The sequence below is a fragment of the Penicillium brevicompactum genome, assembly GCF_028827555.1.
Source record: "Penicillium brevicompactum strain IBT 35665 chromosome Unknown utg000001l_segment0_segment0, whole genome shotgun sequence".
Classification (NCBI taxonomy): Eukaryota; Fungi; Ascomycota; class Eurotiomycetes; order Eurotiales; family Aspergillaceae; genus Penicillium; species Penicillium brevicompactum.
Genome location: NW_026623203.1, coordinates 2,629,607 through 2,651,838, shown reverse-complemented (window position 1 = coordinate 2,651,838; position 22,232 = coordinate 2,629,607). Strand labels below are relative to the sequence as shown.

Here is a 22,232-nt window from a genome sequence, read left to right as displayed (position 1 = left end):
GCCTTTCTTTTTCAATATCATTCGAGCGGGGAACACCATGCCCTGGCGGCCGCTGCCTCGCATCGCATTCGCTGTCGCTATATACCCCTTCAATCCCTCCTCCCCCGCAGACCTACCATTGGAGCTCGGCGATGAGCTGTACATAATTGAACAAGGCGGCACCGACGGGGAATGGTGTCGCGGATATCTCGTCGCCCCGCCCTCGCTGTTGGCGGGTCTGTCCAGCAACAAAGGACAGACCCTCGAAGCTCGCGTGTTCTCGGGTATCTTCCCGCGGAACTGCGTCGAGATTCGGGAGGTGCTGGGTGACGGCGACGGATATAAAGCACTGCTGAACGGTGATCGGACGAGCCTCGATCGGCTCACCCTGTCGGGCGCCGACGAGGAGTTCCTTGCGCGAAACAGCTTCGCCCTGTCAGGTGATTTTCAGGGTGAAGTGTCGGACGCCGTCTTTGCGAAAAAGGGCAAGCCTTCACAGATTGTGATTCACAAGACCGATGACCAGGCTCTCTCAAGTCCGCGCTCTGTACAGACATGGCGCACCGGCTCAATTCCTCATACGCCGGTGTCGATTGCTCCCCGCGACCCTGATGCGCCGAAGCCTGCTGCTCCCGTGCCAATGCTCAAAATCGGTGACGAAACACCCACTTCCCTGACTGAACCGCTGGTCGATGAAATCGCATCGTGTTTGCGAGAATGGCACTCGACGAATTTGCATGAATTGCTTCTAGACCGGAAGTACGATGTGTTGGAGAACATGTCGACCATGGTGCAGGAGCTGGACTTCGCGAGACGACAATTATTACACAACGTTCTTACCGGGAAGGAGAAGGAGGCATTGCGGAACGAGACTGTTTGGAAGCTCGTCAAGGCAAACAAGATGCTCAGTGGAAATGTGATTGTTCGAGATCCAGAGCAGCGGGGTCGTCTACTCACAGGTGATGACTCTGGAATTCAATTGGCAAAGCTTCAGTCGGAGATGAGCATGCTTGAGTCTAGCCCTGTCACGGCATCTGATGCTACGGCCCTCCACCACTTGCTCCTGGAGATCAACGCCGTATCAGGGAATTCTCCGGGCCCCACCACTATCTCGATCCAGCTGTTTTCGCAAACTGATGCCGGTGTGCTTGGACCTCTGTCCGAGACATTCAGCCTGGACATTCCATCTCCCGACAAATTCATTAATATGAGTCAAAGCAGCAAGTTAAAAACACTGTTTACTGAACTTGCCGCAACGGACATCGGCGATGGAACTGCAAATGGGCGACAGCTTTATCTGGTCATCTGGGTTCGTGCTCCAGAGACACGCCCTGCACCTGATACTACGCCCGTGTCAAGACCATCCATCTCACGAGAGAGTCCGACTCCCGTCAAGCCTGTGACAAACGGAGGCATTCAACCCTCTTCCAAGGGAAGCTTGAAAACGCGACGGAGCATGATGTGGACCCCCAAACAACGTGGACCCAGCTTGGATCACCCAGCTAGACCGAATGGTCAAGGTATGCCACGAGCTTCGAGCAGCACATCAGAGTTCAAAGAGCCAGCTGCACCTCCACCCGCCCCAACAAAGGAGTTGTCCGCGATCCGCACCGTTGGTGTGGGGATTTTGGAGATATCACAGATCCTCCGACAGGAGCGAGACGGGGAGCAGGTGATAAACATCTGGTCACCCCGCCGGGAGGGAGAAGACGGTGAGGGTCTGACTGAAGGCTTTGATAAGTTGATTCGCACCCTTCTTCCGAGTCCGACAGGCCGCTATGTGCGCGCTGATCCTGCCGCGCGCCTTCACCTGACTCTCCGTCCCTTTGTCAGTAGTGACCCTGATGCCCTCATCCGTGAAAACCCCACTATCTTGCATGATGTTATCCAGACACAGCGCATTGGGTTCTCAAAGGCGCCTACTCGCCCGAGGTCAGACATATACGTGACACTCTCACAAGCCGTGTTCCCTGCGGATGCTCTACTGTCTCACCCACACGCCGGCCAACTTCCTCTGCAGGTCACCTCGGGTCTCAATAATCTCCAGCTGACTCTCGAGGTGCGCGACGCCCAAGGAGCGCGGATAGATCGTTGTGTTTTCCCTTCTTCGGCTAACACGTCGAACACGGCCTGGCGCACTACGATCGCCCAGCGAGGCTCCCCTTGGAACCAGACTATTCGCCTGAAGATTCCCACAGAACAGATTCCTGGTTCCCATGTGGTTATGAGTGTTGCGGATGCGCCAGATTTCCCCTTTGCGCTTGCCTGGATGCCTTTGTGGGAACATCAGGCATTCATCAAAGACGGAAGACATTCTCTCTTGTTGCATGCATATGATAAGCAGACCTCCAGTATTAATGATGGAAAGGGTGCTTACTTGAACCTTCCGTGGAGCTCACTTGGCAAGAACGAATCTGCCAAGGATGAAGCTTTGACTGGTCCTCTGGCTACTCTGCAGCTGGAAACTCATCTTTGCAGCACTGAGTACTCCCAAGACCAGGTTATTCTTAGTCTTATGAACTGGCGTGAACGACCTGTGGATGAGGTTCTCGATACTCTGAAACGTTTGCTCTTTGTTCCCGAGATCGAGATCGTCAAACAGCTGCGCGGCGTATTTGATGCATTGTTCGGAATCCTGGTTGAAAATGCCGGTAACGAAGAATATGAAAACTTGATCTTCAACAATCTGATTACTGTGCTGGGTATTGTGCATGACCGGCGCTTCAACCTCGGCCCATTGGTCGACAGCTACGCCGATAACCAGTTCAACTTCCCCTTTGTGACACCGTGCCTGATCAGAAGCTACCTACGCCTTTTGAATGGAGCGACAGATGGCCAGCAATCCCGCAGCCTACGTGCCGCTTTCAAGGTGGGACGCCATCTGCTGAAGTTTATCATCAAAGCCCGTGAACAGCAAAAGGCCAAGGAAGAAGGCATCGGCATCACCAATGTGCAATCTACCTTTAACAGGGACATGCACACCATCTTCAAGTCTCTGGAGACTTTGATGAAGAACAATTCACCAGCTCTGGTGGGCAGCAAGACACTGGTCGTTCAGCACATTCACACATGGCTGCCCGAACTATCCAAGCTCATGAGCCGAGACGAAATGATTATGATTGCACTGAGCTTCATGGATTCATGCAAAGACGTAACAGGCATGCTGATTCTTTATAAACTGGTTCTGATTCAAAATTATACCCAATTTGAGCTTTTCGCCTCAGGCGAAGAACGAAAAACACTCATCAACAGCTGTATCAGCTGGCTGGCTCCATACTGGGGCTCGACTCACACGGTCTCGGATCTATACCGTGACCAAGTGCGCTTGTGCAACTCCATTGTGGCTCAGCTGCTCAGCCAGCCTGATCCGCTACTCTATGGATTCATGCCCAGCATCGTCGCTTCGTACTGTGCTGTTTCTGCCGAGGGAGTCGACGAGACCGAATACCTGTCTTTGCTTTTCAGCAAGGCATTCCCATTCCAGATGAAGACTGCAAAGACCGCTCAGCGATTTGATGAGTCCTTGGTGGAGCTTTCTGCTCTTATGGCTGCTATTTCTAAGATTGTCTCTCCTAAGCTCCCCTCATTGAAGGAGCTTGAGCTTGCAACCTTCATCGGGCAAACTTTCGAGGCTCATAACTCCATTCTGGACTGTGAGGCTTACCCCGAGTCTTGGTTCAGTATGCATGTTTATAACCACCGCGCGACCATCAAGAGTCTCGAACACATTGCTGTTTTGTTGATTGATAAATTGCTCCCGGCACCAGACGATGCAGATACTTTCGACACCAAGCTTTGGGAGTCGTTCTTCACCACCTTACTCAAGGTGATCTCCAGCGATGTGCTTGCATTGGAGACTTTCCCCGAGCAGAAGCGCCGAGCGGTCTGGAAAATCGCGGGCGATGTCCGTGAGCAAGGCGCTGATTTGTTGCAGTCTACTTGGGAGGCTATTGGCTGGGAGACTACTGATGAGGAGAGAGAGCGATTCGATCTGAAGAGACTGGGTGGATACCAGGTCCAGTATGTTCCTGGTCTGGTTCCTCCTATCCTTGGCCTGTGTCTCAGTGTCCATGAGGGCTTGCGGCACGTTGCTGTTCGGATTCTGCAGACGATGATTCTGAGTGAATGGGATCTGAACCAGGATATTTCCATCATCGAGACGGAGATTATCTCCAGTCTAGACACTCTCTTCAAGTCAAAGCAGATGAACGAGAGCGTCAGCCAGAAGATATTTATTGCCGAGCTGCTTGATCTCTTCGAGGGCGAAACTATAGCCGATGATCTTTTGTGCAATGCTGTGAAGAGTCTCGTTGGCACCGTCGACGAACTCCTGGACTTGCTGGTCGCCTCGCAGAACGGAGTCTCGATTCAGAGTTTGAATGCCCTAAAATTGATGGAGTATATGAAAGACATGGGCCGGGAGGATATCTTCATTCGCTATGTCCACGAACTTGCCGAAGCCCAGGCTGCGGCAGGCAACTTCACCGAAGCTGGTCTTGCTCTCCAATTCCATGCCGACCTCTATGAATGGGATCTCAACAAGATCCAGCCAGAGCTGCTCACGCCCACGTTCCCTACTCAGAGCGCGTTTGAGCGCAGAGAGGCATTATACTTCCTTGTCATTCAACACTTTGAGAACGCCATGGCCTGGGCCCCGGCATTGGTCTGCTACAAGGAACTCGCGGCACACTATGAGCACACGACCATGGACTTTGCAAAGCTCTCCCGAGCCCAGAGCTCAATGGCCCGCATCTACGATTCCATTGCCAAGGGCGGCAAACAATTCCCGCGATACTTCCGCGTCATCTACAAGGGTCTCGGCTTCCCTGTCAGTCTGCGTGATAAGGAATTCATCTTTGAGGCCTCGCCCACCGAGCGCATGGCTGCATTCGTTGATCGCATGCAGCGCGAACATCCCATGGCGCAAGTTATATCCTCGAGTGACACCTCCGATTACGAAGGCCAGTACCTGCACATCAGTGCCGTCAGTGCTTACCGTGATGTGACACACCCTGTCTACCAGCGGTCCAAGGTGCCATATTCTGCCCGTGAGCATCTGTTGATGTCGGATCCCTCTCGGTTCTCTTCTACTTCGCGACGACACACAGGCAGCTCGGATGTTCGTGAGCAGTTCGTTGAGAAGTTTGTCTTCACGGTCTCGGAGGCGTTCCCCAACATCCTCCGTCGCAGCGAGATCGTCGCTGTTCAAGAGCTTGCTTTGTCACCTCTGCAGACAGCTATTGAGCGGACTTGGCGCAAGACTCAGGAGCTTCAACTTCTCGAGCGTCGTGCTGCTTCGGGCGAGGACTCCAGTTTGTCGAACTTGACGGAGGCGCTTGAGCAGCTACTTGAGCACAGATCTCCGTCTTCTAATTGTGTGGCTTTGTACCGTGTGTTCCTTTCCGATGCGGAAGAGGCACGGAACAAGCGACTGGAAGAAGTGGACGAAGAGGGTGAGGAACTTGAAGAAACAGAGGCCGAGCCCGTGGACCCAATGGAGACCGCGCTCTCTGTTGCACTCGTTGACCACGCCTTGGCCATTAAGCACGCTTTATCTCTCTACCAGCGTCCCGCCCACCAAGCCACCCAAGCCGAACTTCTACGCCGGTTCGAGGACGTTTTCGAACCAGAGTTGGGCTCCATCGCCCCCACCCCCGCCGAGTACTCATCACCAACACCAACGCAAACCGCCCGACAATCACCCATCGGCGACAACCGCCGACTCCCCATTCAACGCACCGTCAGCCCTGAACAAGAAGCGACTCGCCGCAACGCCCACACTCGCAAGCGTTCCGAGCGACAGTCCGTTAGCCACCGCATCAGCATCATCAACCCCTTCAAACGCCACGGCGGCTCCAATTCCATCTTCACCATCCAGCCCGACAAGACCCAAACCCCCGGCGAAGAAATCGACGACGAGACGGCCACCATCCACAGCCGTACCACCAGCCACTCCCGCGGCGGACGCAGCGAAAAGCGCCGCAGCTTCTTCGGCGACAAGAGCTACAAGCACGGCTCCTCGCCCTCCGTCGCCCAGGAATCCCAAACCTCTCTCAATCTGAAGATCCGCAATCCCTCCCGAGACCCGTCGCACGACAGCCGCAGTCGCGCAGGCTCGCAGCATCGTCACCCTAGCACGGGTGATCGCGTGCCTCCGAGTGCTAGCGGGGGCTGGTCGACGCTCCCGCCGACGCGTGATTACTCCCGACCCGCTACGCGCGACAGCAATCCGGTTACGATGACGACGACCAATGGTACGGCGCCATTGTCACCGGTCTCCCCGGTCAGTAATCATAGTAATTCCAACGGCGGTATGCGGGATTCAGTGTTCCGTCGTTTCAGTTTGCTCAAGGGCAAGGGGGTTGGGAGGAAGAATAGCCGGATGGATATCAAATCCCTGCCGGAGGAGTAATTCTTCTTTTTCTTTTCCTGTTCCTTTCCCTTTTCTTTTTTTCGTTCCTTCGCCCTTTATTCCCTTTATTCCCTATTTTCGTCGATCCTTGACCGTGTTTCTTTATCACATTTTTTTGTTTATGAATTAGATACCATGTGTTATAATTGTTTTAATTGCACGAATATTAAGACTGTTTAATGTATCTAGTATGCGAGGTTAGAACTAGCGTATTGGCATCGGTTATAAAGTGCTAGTGTATTTCTTTAGTACACTTGTACACTTAGTTAGTGTGTACAAGGAGTATAGTAGTTGATACTAAATGCTCGTATGGGCGAGTCAAAAGAGTGGCAGGCATGTCAAACGGGTCCGTGCATGGAAATGAAGTTGTGGCAGTGCAGGGTCTTGGCCTCCACATCAACCAACCAACAACGCCCATCTGGCCCAGCTAGTGGAGCCAAGTGTGATCATCAAACCCAAGCAGCTCCCAACTTCTGCTGTCCGAGGCTGAGCCAACCTTGAATCCGTGGAAACGACCATCGTTACGTAGTGGCTTGAAACACCCCCCGCTCTCTCCATTTTGACTTTTTTCTTTCCCTTTGAGCAATGTGTAAGTCCATATGACTTGAACTTCTCCCTGGGTCGTCATCCTAACCATCCCAAGCAAACCCCAACTTCCGCTCCCAATTTCGAAGCTTCAGCTTCGGGTCCCGCACTTCGACAATGCCTCGCAATGGCTCTGTAGACAACGAGCGCACTGGCCTGCTTCGTGGCTCATTCTCCGGTCTTGCGCCTCATGAGCATCTGGACCATGGTGCTCATCATCATCATGCGAAGGATAACCGGATTTGGGTCCAGTGGCCTGCACATGTCGTGCATTTGACCTGGAAGACCCTGGTTCGGGACTATGTTAACTTGCTTCTGGTGTGTGTGCCACTGGGTATCGTGGCAGGTGCCCTCGGTTGGGATTCCACGGCTGTGTTTACCTTGAACTTCTTTGCTATTATTCCGCTTGCTTCCTTGCTGAGCTTTGCTACGGAGGAGTTGGCGGCTACGATGGGTCAGGCCCTGGGAGGCTTGATGAATGCCACTTTTGGAAATGCTGTTGAATTGATTGTGAGTTTGCTCTTTGTGTCATTCGATGTCGAGTTCGAGTTCGAATTTGATGTCGATGTCGATGGCTACGGCTATGCAGTGGGTCATGATTTGCTAATTGGTTTGTTTACAGGTCAGCATTATTGCCTTGAAGGATAACCAGGTACGCGTGGTGCAAGCTAGTATGCTGGGCAGTATCCTGTCCAACATTCTGCTTGTGCTGGGCTGCTGCTTCTTCGTCGGAGGACTACGGTTCCGCGAACAGTCGTTCAACAGCACCGTCGCTTCAACCATGTCCTCGCTCATGGCTGTTGCGTCTGCCTCCCTGATCATCCCTGCGACCCTCTACGCCGCCATTTCCCAACACAGCACTGCCAAGCCCGGTGAGGAAAAAACCGACCCGGACCACGATGCCCAGCACAACATCCTCATTCTGTCTCACGGTACCTCCATCATCCTCCTCTTGATCTACGTCATGTACCTCTACTTCCAGCTCCGATCTCACTCCGACCTCTTCGAAGAGACGAATGGCAGCGATGCCGAGACAGGTGCTGCGGAGGAGGAAGAGGAAGAAGAGGAAGAGCGCATCCTCAGCCCCTGGGCTGCGACAGTTGCACTGATTGTCGTGACCGTCCTTGTCTCCATCTGCGCCGACTACCTGGTCGGCAGCATTGACAGCATCGTAGAGAAGACCGGCATGAGCAAGACCTTCATCGGTCTGGTGCTGATTCCCATCGTGGGTAACGCGGCAGAGCATGTGACTGCCGTGGTGGTCGCGTACAAGGACAAGATGGATCTGGCAATTGGTGTTGCTATTGGTAGCAGCTTGCAGATTGCCCTGTTCGTGACTCCCTTCTTGGTCATCTTGGGCTGGATCATCAATATCCCGATGACGCTGCACTTCCAGACCTTTGAGACGGTTGCATTCTTCATCTCTGGCTTGGTGGTTACCCTGCTCATCCAGGATGGAAAGTCCAACTACTTGGAGGGAGGCATGTGTCTCGGCTTGTACATTATTCTTGCCTTGGCCTTCTACGTCTATCCTGACAACGTGGTCAGCTAGATCGGGATTGGATTTGTATTTTGATTCGAAATAGGCTGCTCTCGATCCGAGCTTTTGTCCAGTGATCTCTACTGCTCTCCTTTGTATCTTTCTGGGCGTGTTTATATTCAAAAATTTCTTGTGTTTCTAACTTATTACCTGCCAAATCAACCATATGGACTTGACATTGTGAATAAGTCTACACCCCTCCTTAGCGCTCCAGGGCTGAGATGGATTGTTACACTTCTGACAAAGCCTACCTCTCTTTTCCTGTCAGATCTTATTTGCTCTCATTACATCGTCACACCTAAACTCGATCGATTCCCCACATGTATTCTCCACACGTGCCACACTACAGTGTAGGTCAGTCTGGCAGGTTTCCTTTGCCGGGTGGGGCCTTCCTATCTTAGCTGTTGCCGCTTGGGCAGAGGCTCACAGTCCGTGCGTAAAGCTTACTAAGCTGTCCCTTTCTGGGGTTCTTCACGGATTGCACTAACCATATATGGTTAGTGCGCATTGGCCTCGTGAACATCTCCTTGTTCTGCAGCGGCCAAGCCGTTTATTTCACTGAGCCTCAGATGGGCCCTGAGCCGTAAGCCGCTCCGCCTTATTGCTTTGCTAGACGAATTTTCCATCTTACAAGCCATGGAAAAACGGAAGAAGCGTGCCCCCCATTCCAATACACGCTCGGGGTGCATTACGTGCAAGTGAGTTCAAATGATTCTTGACCAAGAATCAAACCAAAATAGCTTCTATCTATAGTCTCCACAAAATTTAACAAACCCAGAGCCCGCCACAAGAAATGCGATGAGGCCTACCCAGAATGCCACCAGTGCACATCAACGAAAAGAAAATGCGCCGGGTACACGCAACTCCCCGATAAGCGTACTAGAGACTGGCGATTACTCAAGGAAGAATCAAGCCAATCTCAAACTGTGACAATTCGACAACAAGGTTTCTTTGTCGATCCAGTTCAAACTGTTTCATTTCGCCCGGCGTTTCGAGATCAGATCAACTCGTCTTTCTCCCATGCGCATTTTCCTCTCAATTCCAATAAAAGGAACAAAGGTTTCCACCCAGTGGATCACTTTGAATCTTTATTCATGAAGATTGCAGCATTGCCTACAAAGACTTTGATGCTTGAGCAGGCAATATCTGCAGTGTCGTGTGTCTATTTGGGGAAAATTGACAGCAATGACACGATGCTTCACCATGGTTTACAGCTATACAATAGCGCCATGAGTCACATGTCGCGTCTTCTAACCCGAGAATCTTGCAGTGCGGACCTTGCATACAGTTCCATGATCTTCCAAGAAATAGAGGTATGTGTCTACACGTTCGAATGCCGTATGTTCCTGACATTCGACAAGTCTATACATTCCCCCCAAAGTCTTAAAGCCTTTCGTCTTCATGTTTGGGGATCAAATTCTATCATGAAACGGTACCGACCCCAGTTGCTCGCAAATCCTCTCACAGCTGTTATCTATCAGCAGCACCAAAAAGGAAAACTTGTACATTCTTTACCCTTTTGGCTGGTTCCAGGTGTTTTTCATGGACTGACCATTTTTTTAGTTTCTTGTTACCAACATGGAGATGACAGAAGAGGACTACGCATATATCTCTCAGCCCGCGCCAAGTGACCCCCTGCATGAACTGATACAAATCCTCGCGCATATCTCTCTTCTATCTAAAGCGAGTCGCTCCATCTGTGTGTCTGAGGGCGAAGCCTGTCGGAATTTGCTTTTAGGTTGCATTGCACAAATGGAAAGGCACATGGCATGGTATTCCCGATGGGAGGATAGAATTGGCGGTGGTCCATCTCTATACGGCCCAGGTAAATATGCCTCTCCTTTGACAGTGGATTTTCAGCTATGTTTGAACAAAAGTCTAAAAGATGAAATTTTCCAGATGAATTGAAATCGAGGCTACCTCCGACTGACGATTTGTTTGGCCCGGCTTACCGATTTACCTCGCTTGACAATGCTAGGTTACATATCTTTTTCTGGATAGCATCAATGTTGCTCCGCCCTTTGGCCCATCGGGCCCAATATCTTGTCGTCTCACATCAAAGTCGGAAGCCCACCTCGGAGGCTGAACAGATACACAGAGAACAGCAAATCTCAATAGCCGAGGCCGACAAAGTCGCCCGAAGTCTTCCATATTGTAGCCAAGATGGCCGGAAGGCGAGGGGTATTAATTTTGGCGGGTTTTTTGCCGCCAAGCAGCTTGCGATGGTATACAGTGACACTAGGTGTTTGGACAAGTTTCTCTGGACAAAAGAGGTCTTTGTGCATATGGCTGATTGCGGGTATGATACTGGTGTTCATGGAATCGAAATGATGTCAAATATGTGGCCTCTCGGTGTCTCCTAGCAGCGGGTGGACTGAGGCTATACGGAAACTGAAATTGAAAAACAAATATCTTTTCATTCGACATACCAACAAAAATAGGTCTACATTTGAAGTTTGATCAGACCATCAACCAAGTGGAGCCCAAAAAGAGCCCTCGATGTGGGTCCTGCTTGTACCCGTCTCGTCTAGAAAAGGAAAGGGGACACCAAGAAGTGGTAGAAGGCGGCCTAGCAGGTGGAAACGAGTATCTCAACCTCGAAATAGTGTGGTTGACAGTTCTCAGTCGAAACAAAACCTACATTCATGGATGTGACTGTCATCCAATCATACAATGGTCCTTTGATCATGCAAGGATTTCCGAGGTGGGTGTATGCATCAACCTTGCAATTTCCAAGGTTCTTTCACTGGGGCAGTCTGTTCCAAAATGTGTCCTACGCTGTTTATGTTGCGCTCATGAATCGGTGACCTCCAGGGCTTCCAAGGTTCCAAGGTTGCAAAGCAAGACTGGATCCATTCCAAGGTTTGCAAATATATACAGTCGTGCTATCCGTTAAATTTACCTCTCATACCTACCAAGTATGAATCCACAATTTGCAGCATGATAATCCGGAATTGTTAACTGGCGTTAGTTGTTGTCTGCGCTCGATGTTACAGTGTGCAGGTGTGTAACAATGTCTTACGGAGTAGATGGAGCGAGTTTCCCATCACATACAGCAAACTCGAGCCACACGACATAATGGACGATGAGCACGACGGTCACAAGCGTAAAGCGGTTGATAGGCCAGATGACGAATCTTGCAATACCGAGAATGCACTACTTTGCAAACAGCAAACCCGTTGAACATAATGACTCGGAGGCAGAGAGTCAAGATTCATCGCATAGTTAGCTTGTACGGTCAGTTATGCGTAGGTTTGGATTCTGGTCGGAGTTTTGGATAAGGCTCCATACAAACAGTCTGCTTGAAAACAGCCATCCTGTACAAGACGAGGGAGTGTGAAAACAAGTGCGCAAGAATTGATCACTTGGTCGGATATGAGTGCTTGGGACACTTGGGTTGAAACCCCCAAGGGCTTCAGGCAATCAGGATATGAGACATTAAATGAAATTGTGCTATGAACTCAGTTGGGTATTTTCCCTCTCTTATTAATTATCTGCTTTTGATACACTTAGCATTGAGATAGTATTTGGCTTCATAATATGACACTTCAAACCACTTCATACTTCATGCAATAGAGGACTCGAGATAGCGAGTACCAAGCATTTGACCTAGAGCGCAAGGCCAGCCCAATCACAGAATCTGGGGCCATTGCCACCTTGATTTGTGCACAGATGATGCACGATGATTCATCTGCAGATGGACAATCCTGCTTAGCTTGAACCTTCGAAGCCCATGACCTCAAAGCTTGGCGCTGACTCAGCATCCCGGAATTTTGCTCAAACCTCTCTAATCGACAGTCCGACGCCGATAGTTACATTGCGGCCAATACACACACATCGCCACAATGACACCTCGTCTCAACCTCTTTACGGCCAGGGCCACATCCGCTCTGCGCCAATCCACCACTCCCGCCCTCCCCTCCCGCAGCATCGCCAGCCCTGCCCGTTTCCGCGCCGTCCAACCTATCCAGTGCCGATGGAATTCTTCCCGCGATGGCTCGAAGAAAGTCGAACCCCAGCCTGATGAGCAGGCCTTCCCAACTGTTGACCAATTGCCCGACGTGAGCGAGGAAGCGAACGAGATCTCTCGGATTATTGATAAGGAAAAGTGGTGCGATGGCGTTCCATCCACCCCGGAGATGGACCAGGGTACACCGGTTGAGGAGGTGAGAATTGAGCGCGAGGCTTGGTTTTGGAGAAATACCTCGAACGAATGTTAATGATGTCGGAACAGATTCTCAGCCGCGACAAGAAGGCCATGAAGCATATGCCCAAGGTCATGCAGGACGAGTTGAAGAAGTCAGGCACACGCTCCTTCTCGACTTCAGCTCGGAGCCGCATGCCCGAAGTTGACGGACTTGTGCCGGGCAGCGGAGGTCCCAGCCCGGAGGCTGCCGCCGCTCTTGCCAGCATGATCGAGCAGGTGCAGTCGCAAGCCGTGGAGAACCCCGGCTTGAAGTTCGATCAGCCTATCGTTCCCCAGGATCTCAAGACTTTGAACTACCGAAACCGCTACGATACCCTGCAGGACCAGTTCACTAAGCTCCTGATGGAGGACGGAAAGCTGACCAAGGCCCAGAAGGTAAGGATTCTATTGATCCTGATGCATTGGGCGTTCTAATCAATTTCAGAACATGAGCACAATCCTGGACCACCTCCGCACATCTTCGCCTCCCCAGATCAACCCCAAGCGCCGTCTGCTTGAGGCTCCCCCAGCCGGTCAAATGCCCCTCGACCCTGTCCGCTACCTCACTGTCGTTGTCGACTCCGTCGCCCCTCTCTTCCGAATTCGTCAGCAGAAGGGTATCGTTGGTGGTGGTGCTGCCGTGCAGATCCCTCACCCACTGAACCTGCGTCAACGCCGTCGTGCCGCGATCAAGTGGATCATCGATGGATCTGCCAAGCGCCGTGACCCTGTCTTTGCGAACCGTGTTGCTGCTGAGGTGGTGGCGGTTGCTGAGGGCCGTAGTAGTGTCTGGGATAAGCGAGACCAGCAGCACAAGATTGGTATCTCTGGTCGTGCCAACTTGGGTGTTACCGTTCGTCGCTAAGACATAATTGTTCATGGGGTTTGAGGGTTTGTTTTATGAGCACTTTTCTGCATATGTACATTAGTTAGTCCGATCTAATAGATTTGACTTAAATTGATATCCTTAAGTCTTGGGTGCTGTTTCACGTGTCTGGACCCCTATATACCATAGTGTGCCAAAAGTCCTTACCCACTGACCTTTTTACACCAAAAATGACCATTTTGGAGCACTGTATTTTTTGTAACCTCCCAGGTAATAAGCTATATTAAAGTACTCAATAGAATATAACTAATAGATAAACAGAATCCTTTTTTCTGAATGATCTAATATGCATGGTTGTTGATTGGTGGCTGGTTGAAAAATCGAGATTGGTCGAAATGTTGATTATATATATGGGCGCCCATAGTTAACTCACTATCCAGGTCATTTCCCTTGGGTTTAAAAAATCACAACTCTTTATTTAAAGGAATTCATAACATACTTTTTATTTAAAATATAATTATTCACCAATTATCTTCTATTTAAAAATAATTAAAAAATATGTTGTCATACAATTTTAAGAAGATAAGAGGGGTTGAAGTTGGCCAGTTTTGGTGGGGAAATGGCCAGTGGGTAAAGACTTATGGCACGACACTGTAGTTGATTACCCCATGTCTTATTGGGGGCCACCTAAGCCAACCCGAATGGGACATGCATGAAACCTCCGTTATACTACAAAGTCTCTACTTCAACATACATACTTCTACTTCGTACTCGAGGGCAATCATTCTTGTAACACTTTCCATTTCTACACCTCCCGGCGGGCTTACTAAGCTGTCGTATCGCGAAAAACGGTCCCTGAGGTCATCGAGAGGAAACCGAGGACGCTTGTTTCGATTTGCTCAAACGCCTCAGGGTGATCTCAGCTACCAGAATAACTTCCAATCGGCAGTGCGCAGGCGTGTTCAGTCGTTGCCAGCCTGACCATCCAGTGCAACCCACGATCGCAGCTGACCCGGACTTGACACCTCCCCGCACACCTTTTCCGGCCTTGCTTCTCCCTTTACTCGAATGATATAGGCCGATCCTTCTCCGGCCCCCCATTCTTCGACGGTGGCTCCCCCGCGTCCTGACTCTATCGAACTTGTCGAGTACCATACCTCCCACCGAACTTCAAGCGCACGTGGGCCCGGCTGCGTCGAACAATCTCGAGCTAGCGCCAAACCGTTCACACCGGCAGCCAACTCGCAGTCGCTAGCCGGTCTTCATATTAGTGAGGGAGCTGCGCAAGAGAAGCTATCACCAAACAGCCTTAGGGCTACTCGTCTAAGGTTCTGGGCTGAGGCTCTCCGTCGTCGCGCTCTCAACTCCGGGAATCCAGATTCGGAACCTGCCAAGATGAAGTTTTCGCACAGTGTGCAGTTCAATGCTGTACCTGACTGGAGCTCCAACTATATTGCGTACAGCAATCTGAAGAAATTGTGAGTCCAAAGTTTGGTACCGCAGATCCCAGGATCTGACGGTGTCACATCACACGGGATGCATGGACCGCGGAGAATTGTTTTCAGGCTAATTTTGCGTCACTAGGATTTATACCCTTGAAAAACAGGCCAATAGGACCGACGGCCAGTCCACCACCGATGTCGAGGCTGCACCGCTGCTGGGTGCTCAAACGAGCAACCCAGATGCCGTTTTCAAGCGTGCTCTCGACGCAGAAATGGATAAGATCTGTACCTTCTTCCAGAAGAAGGAGGCGGAGATTTTCGAACTCGCCGATGAGATCATCCAGGACGCTCATGTTTATGTTTCCCAGACAGACGGTGTCGACATGGACCCGGTGAGCGAAACAATCATTAAGGCCAGTACCCGTCGAAATGATGGACCTCCTGGCCCCCGTCGCCGGTCCAGTGGTGTCAGCAATGATTCCATGGCCGATGATGAAGAGGGATACAGCGACGATGACCGGTCGACCACTCTTCCTCAACGTCGGCGAATGATGCAATCGACAGATGGCGAGTCCGGCACAGACGATCAGCACGGCGACCTCGCGGATTCTTCATTCTTTGGACAGCCAGGGTCTGATATGCACGGCTCATATCTTAATGACGAAGACTTCCTTGCTCTGTATAACACCGGCATTTCGCTGAAGAAGCGCCTGATCGAGGGTTACGTCTCGCTCTGCGAGCTTCGGTCATTTATTGAGCTGAACAAGACTGGTTTCGCCAAGGCGCTGAAGAAATACGACAAGACTTTGGACCGCAACTTGCGTCGAGATTACCTGGCCTCTGTTGTCCACCCCGCGACGCCGTTCGTTGAGCGCACCATGGCTGCTGTCGATAGTCACATCGAGGAAGTCGAGGGTGTCTACGCGAGTATTGTCACCAAGGGCAATAGGCAACTCGCCAGACGCGAGCTACGATTGCATTTGCGTGAGCATGTCGTCTGGGAGCGCAACACAGTCTGGCGTGAGATGATTGAGATTGAGCGCCGTGCGCAGGCTGCAAATGTTGGTATCCGTCGGACGCTACTGGGTGGCGATGAGGATCCGGCTACTGCACGGCGCCAGGGTGATAAGAATGAGATCCGTACTCGTGAAGTCTCAACGCCGCTAGGTCGGTTCCAGTTCCCGTTGTGGTTCTGCAGCTTGAGCTTCGGTACGTTGGTTCTCAGTGTAGCCGTGTTCGGCGCTTTGCTCTCCATGCAGACTATGGAAACCCCCGAGCAACAGAACTGCTTGGCCATGCTAGTCCTTGTCAGTATTCTGTGGGCAACTGAGGTATGTCGTACCGATCATCCTGTACTCCTTTGTGGTTCCCTACTAACCTTCTCTCCTAGGCGATTCCGCTGTTTGTTACCTCCCTTCTGATTCCATTCTTGGTTGTCACACTTGGCATCATGAGATCAGATGAGAAGCCGCACGAGCGACTTGGACCAAAGGAGTCTGTGGGAATGGTGTTTTCGGCGATGTGGACCCCGGTGATTATGCTTCTCCTTGGTGGCTTCACTATTGCGGCAGCGCTATCCAAGTACGACATTGCCCGGCGCATGGCCATGTTCGTGCTCAGTAAAGCCGGCTCGAAGCCATCCACGGTTTTGCTGACGAACATGTTCGTGAGTATGTTCCTGAGCATGTGGATCAGTAACGTTGCATCTCCCGTGCTCTGCTACTCTATCATTCAACCTTTACTGCGCAACATGCCACCAGAGTCGGATTTCGCCAAAGCCCTCGTGCTCGGCATTGCTCTGGCCGCCAATGTCGGTGGTGCGGCATCCCCAATCGCCTCCCCTCAGAACATCATAGCTCTGCAGAACATGTTCCCCAACATCAGCTGGGGCACATGGTTCTTCATCTCACTGCCCGTCTGCATCATCTCCATCCTGCTCATCTGGGCTTTGCTTCTGGCAACTTTCCGCCCTGGTCGTAATGCTACCGTCATCCCCATCCGCCCTGTCAAGGATCGATGGACCGGCATGCAATATTTCATCAGCATTGTCACTCTCATGACAATCGCTCTTTGGTGCGCTAGCCACCAGCTCGAACACATCTTCGGCGATATGGGTGTCATCGCCATCATCCCGCTTGTCCTCTTCTTCGGAACGGGTATTCTCAACAAGGAAGACTTCAACAACTTTCTATGGACGATTATCATCCTCGCCGCCGGTGGACTATGTCTAGGCAAGGCAGTGACCTCCTCTGGACTACTGCACACCATTGCCGCCGACATTACCACCCGCGTCGAGCATCTCAGTCTGTACGGCGTGCTGTTGGTCTTCAGCGCCCTAATCCTCGTAATCGCCTCGTTCATCTCGCACACCGTTGCCGCTCTGATCATCTTGCCTCTCGTCCGCCAGATCGGCGTCAACATGGAAGACCCCCACCCCAACCTGTTGGTCATGGCCAGCGCCTTGATGTGCTCCGTCGCTATGGCTTTGCCCACCAGTGGCTTCCCCAATATGAGTATGTCCCACTCTACAATCTCAGTCACTTTTTCATGCTAACCAATATCTCTAGCTGCCATTATGACCGAAGTTCCTCAGACAGGCCAGCGGTACCTTCAGGTCCGCCATTTCCTTACTCGTGGTATTCCATCCAGTTTGATGGCCTTTGCTGTGATCGTCACGCTCGGCTATGGGCTGATGTGGGTCGCGGGTTTATAGATTCAGAGGACATGTGCTCGTTAGAGAATGTCCCATATCTCTCGTCTCAAAAAAGGCAAGGAAGGCTGGGCAATTCGCCCTTTTGTTTGATTTTCCTGTATTTGTTTTCTTTCACGAGCGTTCATGCTTGATGTCCCCGTATATGTTCAACTCGCAATGATTCTGCAAATACAATAGACCAGGGGTTTGTGAGTGATTAATGCATCGAGTGTTAAGATTGATTGTTGGAATTGACTGTAAAGAATCATAGAGCTTTCGGGGCATTTACAAGCTCCAACCATGACATGACCCTCGCACCTGTCCAACCTAGACTTCCAGGGTTTCCAATGTTTTGTCCGAACGAGACAGGGAACACAGGAACACAAGACTCTACAAGACACAATTGAATCAAAACTTTATTAAATTCATTTCTCCCAGTTACTTCCAAGGCGAAAGTACTATACACAGCGAAACGGATCTAGGGAAAAGAACCCGAAACATCGAAAATAATGCATCACCATAACCCATAACTCATTGGTCCCATGCAAGCGTAGAACCGATATAAATACTCCATAGATTAATTACTGTATAAGATGTTAGCAATGCCCAGCCTGAAGAAAGGGAAGTATACTCACAGCAAGCCAATCGTCAAATCACCATGAATCTTCGCCTTGAGCTGGACCTCGATATCCAGATTAAGGTCCAATCGCAAACGCAGCTGCTCGTCTCGACCTCCATCGTCGTCTTCCTTCTTGTCTTCGCCGCCGCCTAGGATTCCGCCAACGGCTTTACCAGCACTACCGGTTGCCCCGTTGAGTGCATTCCCGGCTGTGTTTTGCACGAGTTGGCCGGCTTGGTCCGCGCCTCCGACTCCAGGAAGTCCACCTAGGGGTCCGCCGTCTTGCTGCTGCTTGGGCTGGCGTTGGCGGCGAACGCGACGCTGTGGCTTTTCGTCTTCCATTTGGACTGATTCGGCGTCTGCTTCTTGACGACGGGGTTTGCGACGACGACGCTCAGGCTTAGGTTGGGGCTCGGGCTGGGGTTCAGGCTCAGGCTCTTGGGGTTCTTCTGTTTGTTCGGGCTCGGAGTCTGGCTCTTGTTGTTTGGCTTCGGGCTCGGGCTTTTGGTCTTGTTCTTGACTTTGTTCTTCGGGCTTAGACTCTTCGTTGTTTTCTTGGGCACTTTCGTCTTTTTGTTCCTCTTGTCCTTGCTCAGAGGGTGGAGGGGTCTGCTCTTGTTTGGCAGGAGACTTCTTGCCTAGCTTGGGAGGGGCACGCTTTGGCTTAGGGGAATCAGGGGTTGGGGTGGAAGGTTGTTCCTGATCGGCCATGGTGAAAAGAAAAGAAAAAGAGGTTGTTCAGAGGGGGTGTGAGGGGAATATGAACTGATTCGAGCAGATCGGATCAAAGCGTCACAAGGTGGGCGGAGGGAACTACTATGTAATTGTGCGTATTGGCATAGAGATGCGGATACCGAATGAATTGGTTACCTCTTGTCCAACCGTTTATATCATCAGAGGAGCCACCAGCCCTGGTTCAAACCGGTCGTGATGGGCGATTTCTAACCGCCTCCGACGTCAGATCCGTCAATGTGGCTACCCCAGGCCGTGTCCAAGTCGTCTGTCCAGGTACGCAATGACGGGGTTCAGTCCTAGGCGAAGGTTACAAGGCGAATGACGTCTGTTCTAGACCAGGATCAGGCTGGAACACAGCCGTATGGAGCAATGAGCAACTGAATTGACAGGGAATCAGCGCTAGTCGGAGATGCAAAACCCTGGGAAAAAATAGAATGTCTCCGCAACAGTTCCACGCGCCAATCATGTTGAAGTTTCGGTGAATTTGACGCATGGACGTGCTCCACTTAAATAGATTAAGTAGACGTAAGACCGTTGCAGCTTTTGGCGTCTCACGGCTCAAGGAATAGATGGTATGACGCCACACGACGTCAAGAATTGGCTTGTCTTCAGGTGTACACTGTACACGGTATCCATGAATGATACACTCGTATGCTGTAAATACACAGACTCAAAAGACATCGTGAATATGCCTGCCTGTGGTTTTTTTCAAGTGGGAAGTGGAAGGGGCAATTTAAACTGCCCGGTTCCAAGTTTTTGGACGACTGGTTCAAGCCACGAGTCGAGGTCTGTTTCCATGGGTTGGGTGGGCGAAATATGCGGGTGTATAGCCCGGGACTTGCTGGTGGACACGGCATTGTCGAGGTGTCAGGTTGTGTCAAATCTAGAATTCCGACGTTGTTCGCACCTGTAATGACGCGGGGAGGTGACCAGCCGCCAACGTCATGTCATATAATATCCTTTTTCTTGCTTTTCTATAGTTGATGTTGACGATTTCCTTTTTTATCTAATTTTATATTCGTATTTCTCTTTGCCTCTATACCCTATTTTACCTCATCTTCCTATATACCCCACAACCTCCTCGTCTATACTCTATACTCTATACTCCCCTAATCAAACATGGCGACCGCGGAAAAAACCAAAGAGCAGCCCAAGAAGCTCCCTGTTCAGGAGGATCTCTCCGACGGGGAAGACTACGACAGTGCCGACGATTATACCGACGAAGAATCCGAGGAAGAGATTCCTCAAGCCCAGAAGAAGAAACAGCTCCAAAGGCGGAAACAGCCCGTCCAACAAGACGACGAGGACGAATACACCGATGAAGATGACTACGATGACTATGACTACTCGGACGACGACGGTGATGATGCCATGCAACCTTACTCCAAACAAAACTCAACCTTCAAGCCCAATGGCGGGATGGAAACTCTCCACAAGGAAGAACCGTCAATGCTGGATCAAGAGGGTATGAAACTGAGGTTGGAGCTCAACTTGGAGATCGAGGTGGAACTGAAGGCACGCATCCACGGCGATCTTACCTTGGCTCTCATGTAAGTTGGCCTCGAGGCAAGAAACCCCCCTCTCTTTTCCTTTCCCGATCGTCCTGGACTGTCGCTCAACCGAACTAGGAGTTGATCGCGTTTTATCAACAACAGGGCTTGATACCCTTCTCCCATCACGAACACTCGACGTCGTCACGATCCGATGCTTTTTCCATAGAGCCCTGTCTTGATTGTTGTTTTTGGATTCACGGGTTTGGGCCGAGACATCGAAATGCTATGTATATTCTCTTGGAAAATCAAAGTAATAATTTCAACCATTGGAGCTGATAGAGTGTGCATTAGTGCAGTGGTCTGCAGTATGTGCAAGTAATAAAAGTAGGAAAAGAGAGAGAGAGAGAGAGAGACAAGCGTGAAGCCGAGGCTTGGCGTGGGTCCGTTTACTCCGTACTCAGGTGGACTTTTTGCTATCACCCCGATCGTGCTCCAGTTCTGTTCCCAATCGCATCCTCACCTCTCCCCAAGCGCTTTCGCCATCCGGCACGATCGCCATGTCTTCCAAAGACTTCATTATCAAGCATATGAATGCTGATCATCAAGACTCCCTGGTCTTATTCCTCCGAGCCTACTGCGGCATCTCCTCTTCGCAAGCCAAATCCGCTAATCTGGAGGACATCACCTTGACAAACCTCATCATCACCGCCCATGGAACCCGCTACAGTGCCCCCATCGAGCCTCCCATGAAAGACTACTCGGAAGCGCGCAGCCGCATGGTCGCTATGCACAAAGAAAGCTTGAAGCGCCTTGGTCGCAGCGACGTCACCCTCACCGAATACCGTGCCCCCCGCGGATTCCCAGTCGTGATCTTCGTTTTGTGTCTCTTCTTCTACGCCAGCAACTTCCAGCGCAGCAACCTGCTTCCGGGCTCGTTCGTCTACGAGTACTTCGGGTACAAGTTTGTGCCTGGCCTTGCACACTTTGTCTACAACATTCATCCGTGGTTCTTCCCTTTGGTGGTGGGGATTCATGTCTTCGAGACTGCGTTGTTGATTTGGACCCAATTGAGACCACTGGGTGTCCCGGTTTTCTCGAGTGTGTGGTGCATGTGGGTTGGTTCGTGCTTCATCGAGGGATTCGATACATTCCAGCGCATTAAGCAGATCGTGAAGGAAGAGCGGGAGAAGAAGGGCAAAAGCCAGTAGGGACCGAATCAAGCGTTAGAGTGAAAGGGCTGATGGGCCAAATTTAATGGATTCAATGAACATGTGACTCTAAACACTTGATTATCCGAAAGAAGGATGTGGAGATCATAAAAGACCCAATGTTGTGTGATGTTGTATAGCGGGATTGGGCATTCTGTACAAGTAGGTGTGAAGTATCCATCTCCTGTCACTGTTCGAGAGGCATATCAGATGAACAGGCACGTGACCTGAGTCATCAGTGCAGATCACCTGATTTATCCAGAGACTGGGCCCCGCTAAGCCCAATGCAGCCTAGTGTCGGTTAGGGCATCACACAAGCGAGCGACACAGTGCGCCCTGCGAAATTCAGCGACTCCACGACCTCAAACTCGCACGACAACCCTACGACAACTTATCCGCGTTTCTGGTGAAGGGTAGCATACACAGAGGTGAGTTATCGGCTGTCTCATTCCTGCAAGGTTATTCTCGAAAAACAATTCTGTTTCGCTCGCTGCGCCCTCGATCTCGATCTCTCG

The 22,232-nt window shown here is 51.1% G+C and overlaps 6 protein-coding genes across 6 annotated transcripts; 5 read left to right on the top strand and 1 right to left on the bottom strand.

Annotated features, from left to right (window-relative positions):
- Window positions 1–37: 37 nt before the first annotated feature.
- N7506_000779 (guanine nucleotide exchange factor DCK1) lies at window positions 38–8,528 on the top strand (the record flags this gene model as incomplete). The annotated part of the gene is made up of 3 exons (XM_056950075.1): window positions 38–6,387; window positions 7,072–7,564; window positions 7,599–8,528. The coding sequence occupies 3 exons, from the start codon at window positions 38–40 to the stop codon at window positions 8,526–8,528; spliced, it is 7,773 nt and encodes a 2,590-aa protein (XP_056815990.1).
- A 3,833-nt stretch (window positions 8,529–12,361) lies between these two features.
- N7506_000778 (mitochondrial 37S ribosomal protein uS7m) lies at window positions 12,362–13,567 on the top strand (the record flags this gene model as incomplete). The annotated part of the gene is made up of 3 exons (XM_056950074.1): window positions 12,362–12,682; window positions 12,751–13,098; window positions 13,148–13,567. 3 exons carry the CDS (start codon window positions 12,362–12,364, stop codon window positions 13,565–13,567), a joined length of 1,089 nt encoding a protein of 362 aa, XP_056815989.1.
- Window positions 13,568–14,923: 1,356 nt separating this feature from the next.
- On the top strand, window positions 14,924–17,683 carry N7506_000777 (putative plasma membrane phosphate transporter Pho87; the record flags this gene model as incomplete). Its single annotated transcript, XM_056950073.1, has 4 exons — window positions 14,924–15,006; window positions 15,113–16,301; window positions 16,361–17,483; window positions 17,538–17,683. 4 exons carry the CDS (start codon window positions 14,924–14,926, stop codon window positions 17,681–17,683), a joined length of 2,541 nt encoding a protein of 846 aa, XP_056815988.1.
- A 556-nt stretch (window positions 17,684–18,239) lies between these two features.
- N7506_000776 (uncharacterized protein) lies at window positions 18,240–18,992 on the bottom strand (the record flags this gene model as incomplete). Its single annotated transcript, XM_056950072.1, has 2 exons — window positions 18,240–18,246; window positions 18,298–18,992. The coding sequence occupies 2 exons, from the start codon at window positions 18,990–18,992 to the stop codon at window positions 18,240–18,242; spliced, it is 702 nt and encodes a 233-aa protein (XP_056815987.1).
- Window positions 18,993–20,135: 1,143 nt separating this feature from the next.
- On the top strand, window positions 20,136–20,570 carry N7506_000775 (uncharacterized protein; the record flags this gene model as incomplete). The annotated part of the gene is made up of 1 exon (XM_056950071.1): window positions 20,136–20,570. One exon carries the CDS (start codon window positions 20,136–20,138, stop codon window positions 20,568–20,570), a length of 435 nt encoding a protein of 144 aa, XP_056815986.1.
- Window positions 20,571–21,066: 496 nt separating this feature from the next.
- N7506_000774 (DUF2470 domain-containing protein) lies at window positions 21,067–21,717 on the top strand (the record flags this gene model as incomplete). The annotated part of the gene is made up of 1 exon (XM_056950070.1): window positions 21,067–21,717. One exon carries the CDS (start codon window positions 21,067–21,069, stop codon window positions 21,715–21,717), a length of 651 nt encoding a protein of 216 aa, XP_056815985.1.
- Between the last annotated feature and the right edge of the window lie 515 nt (window positions 21,718–22,232).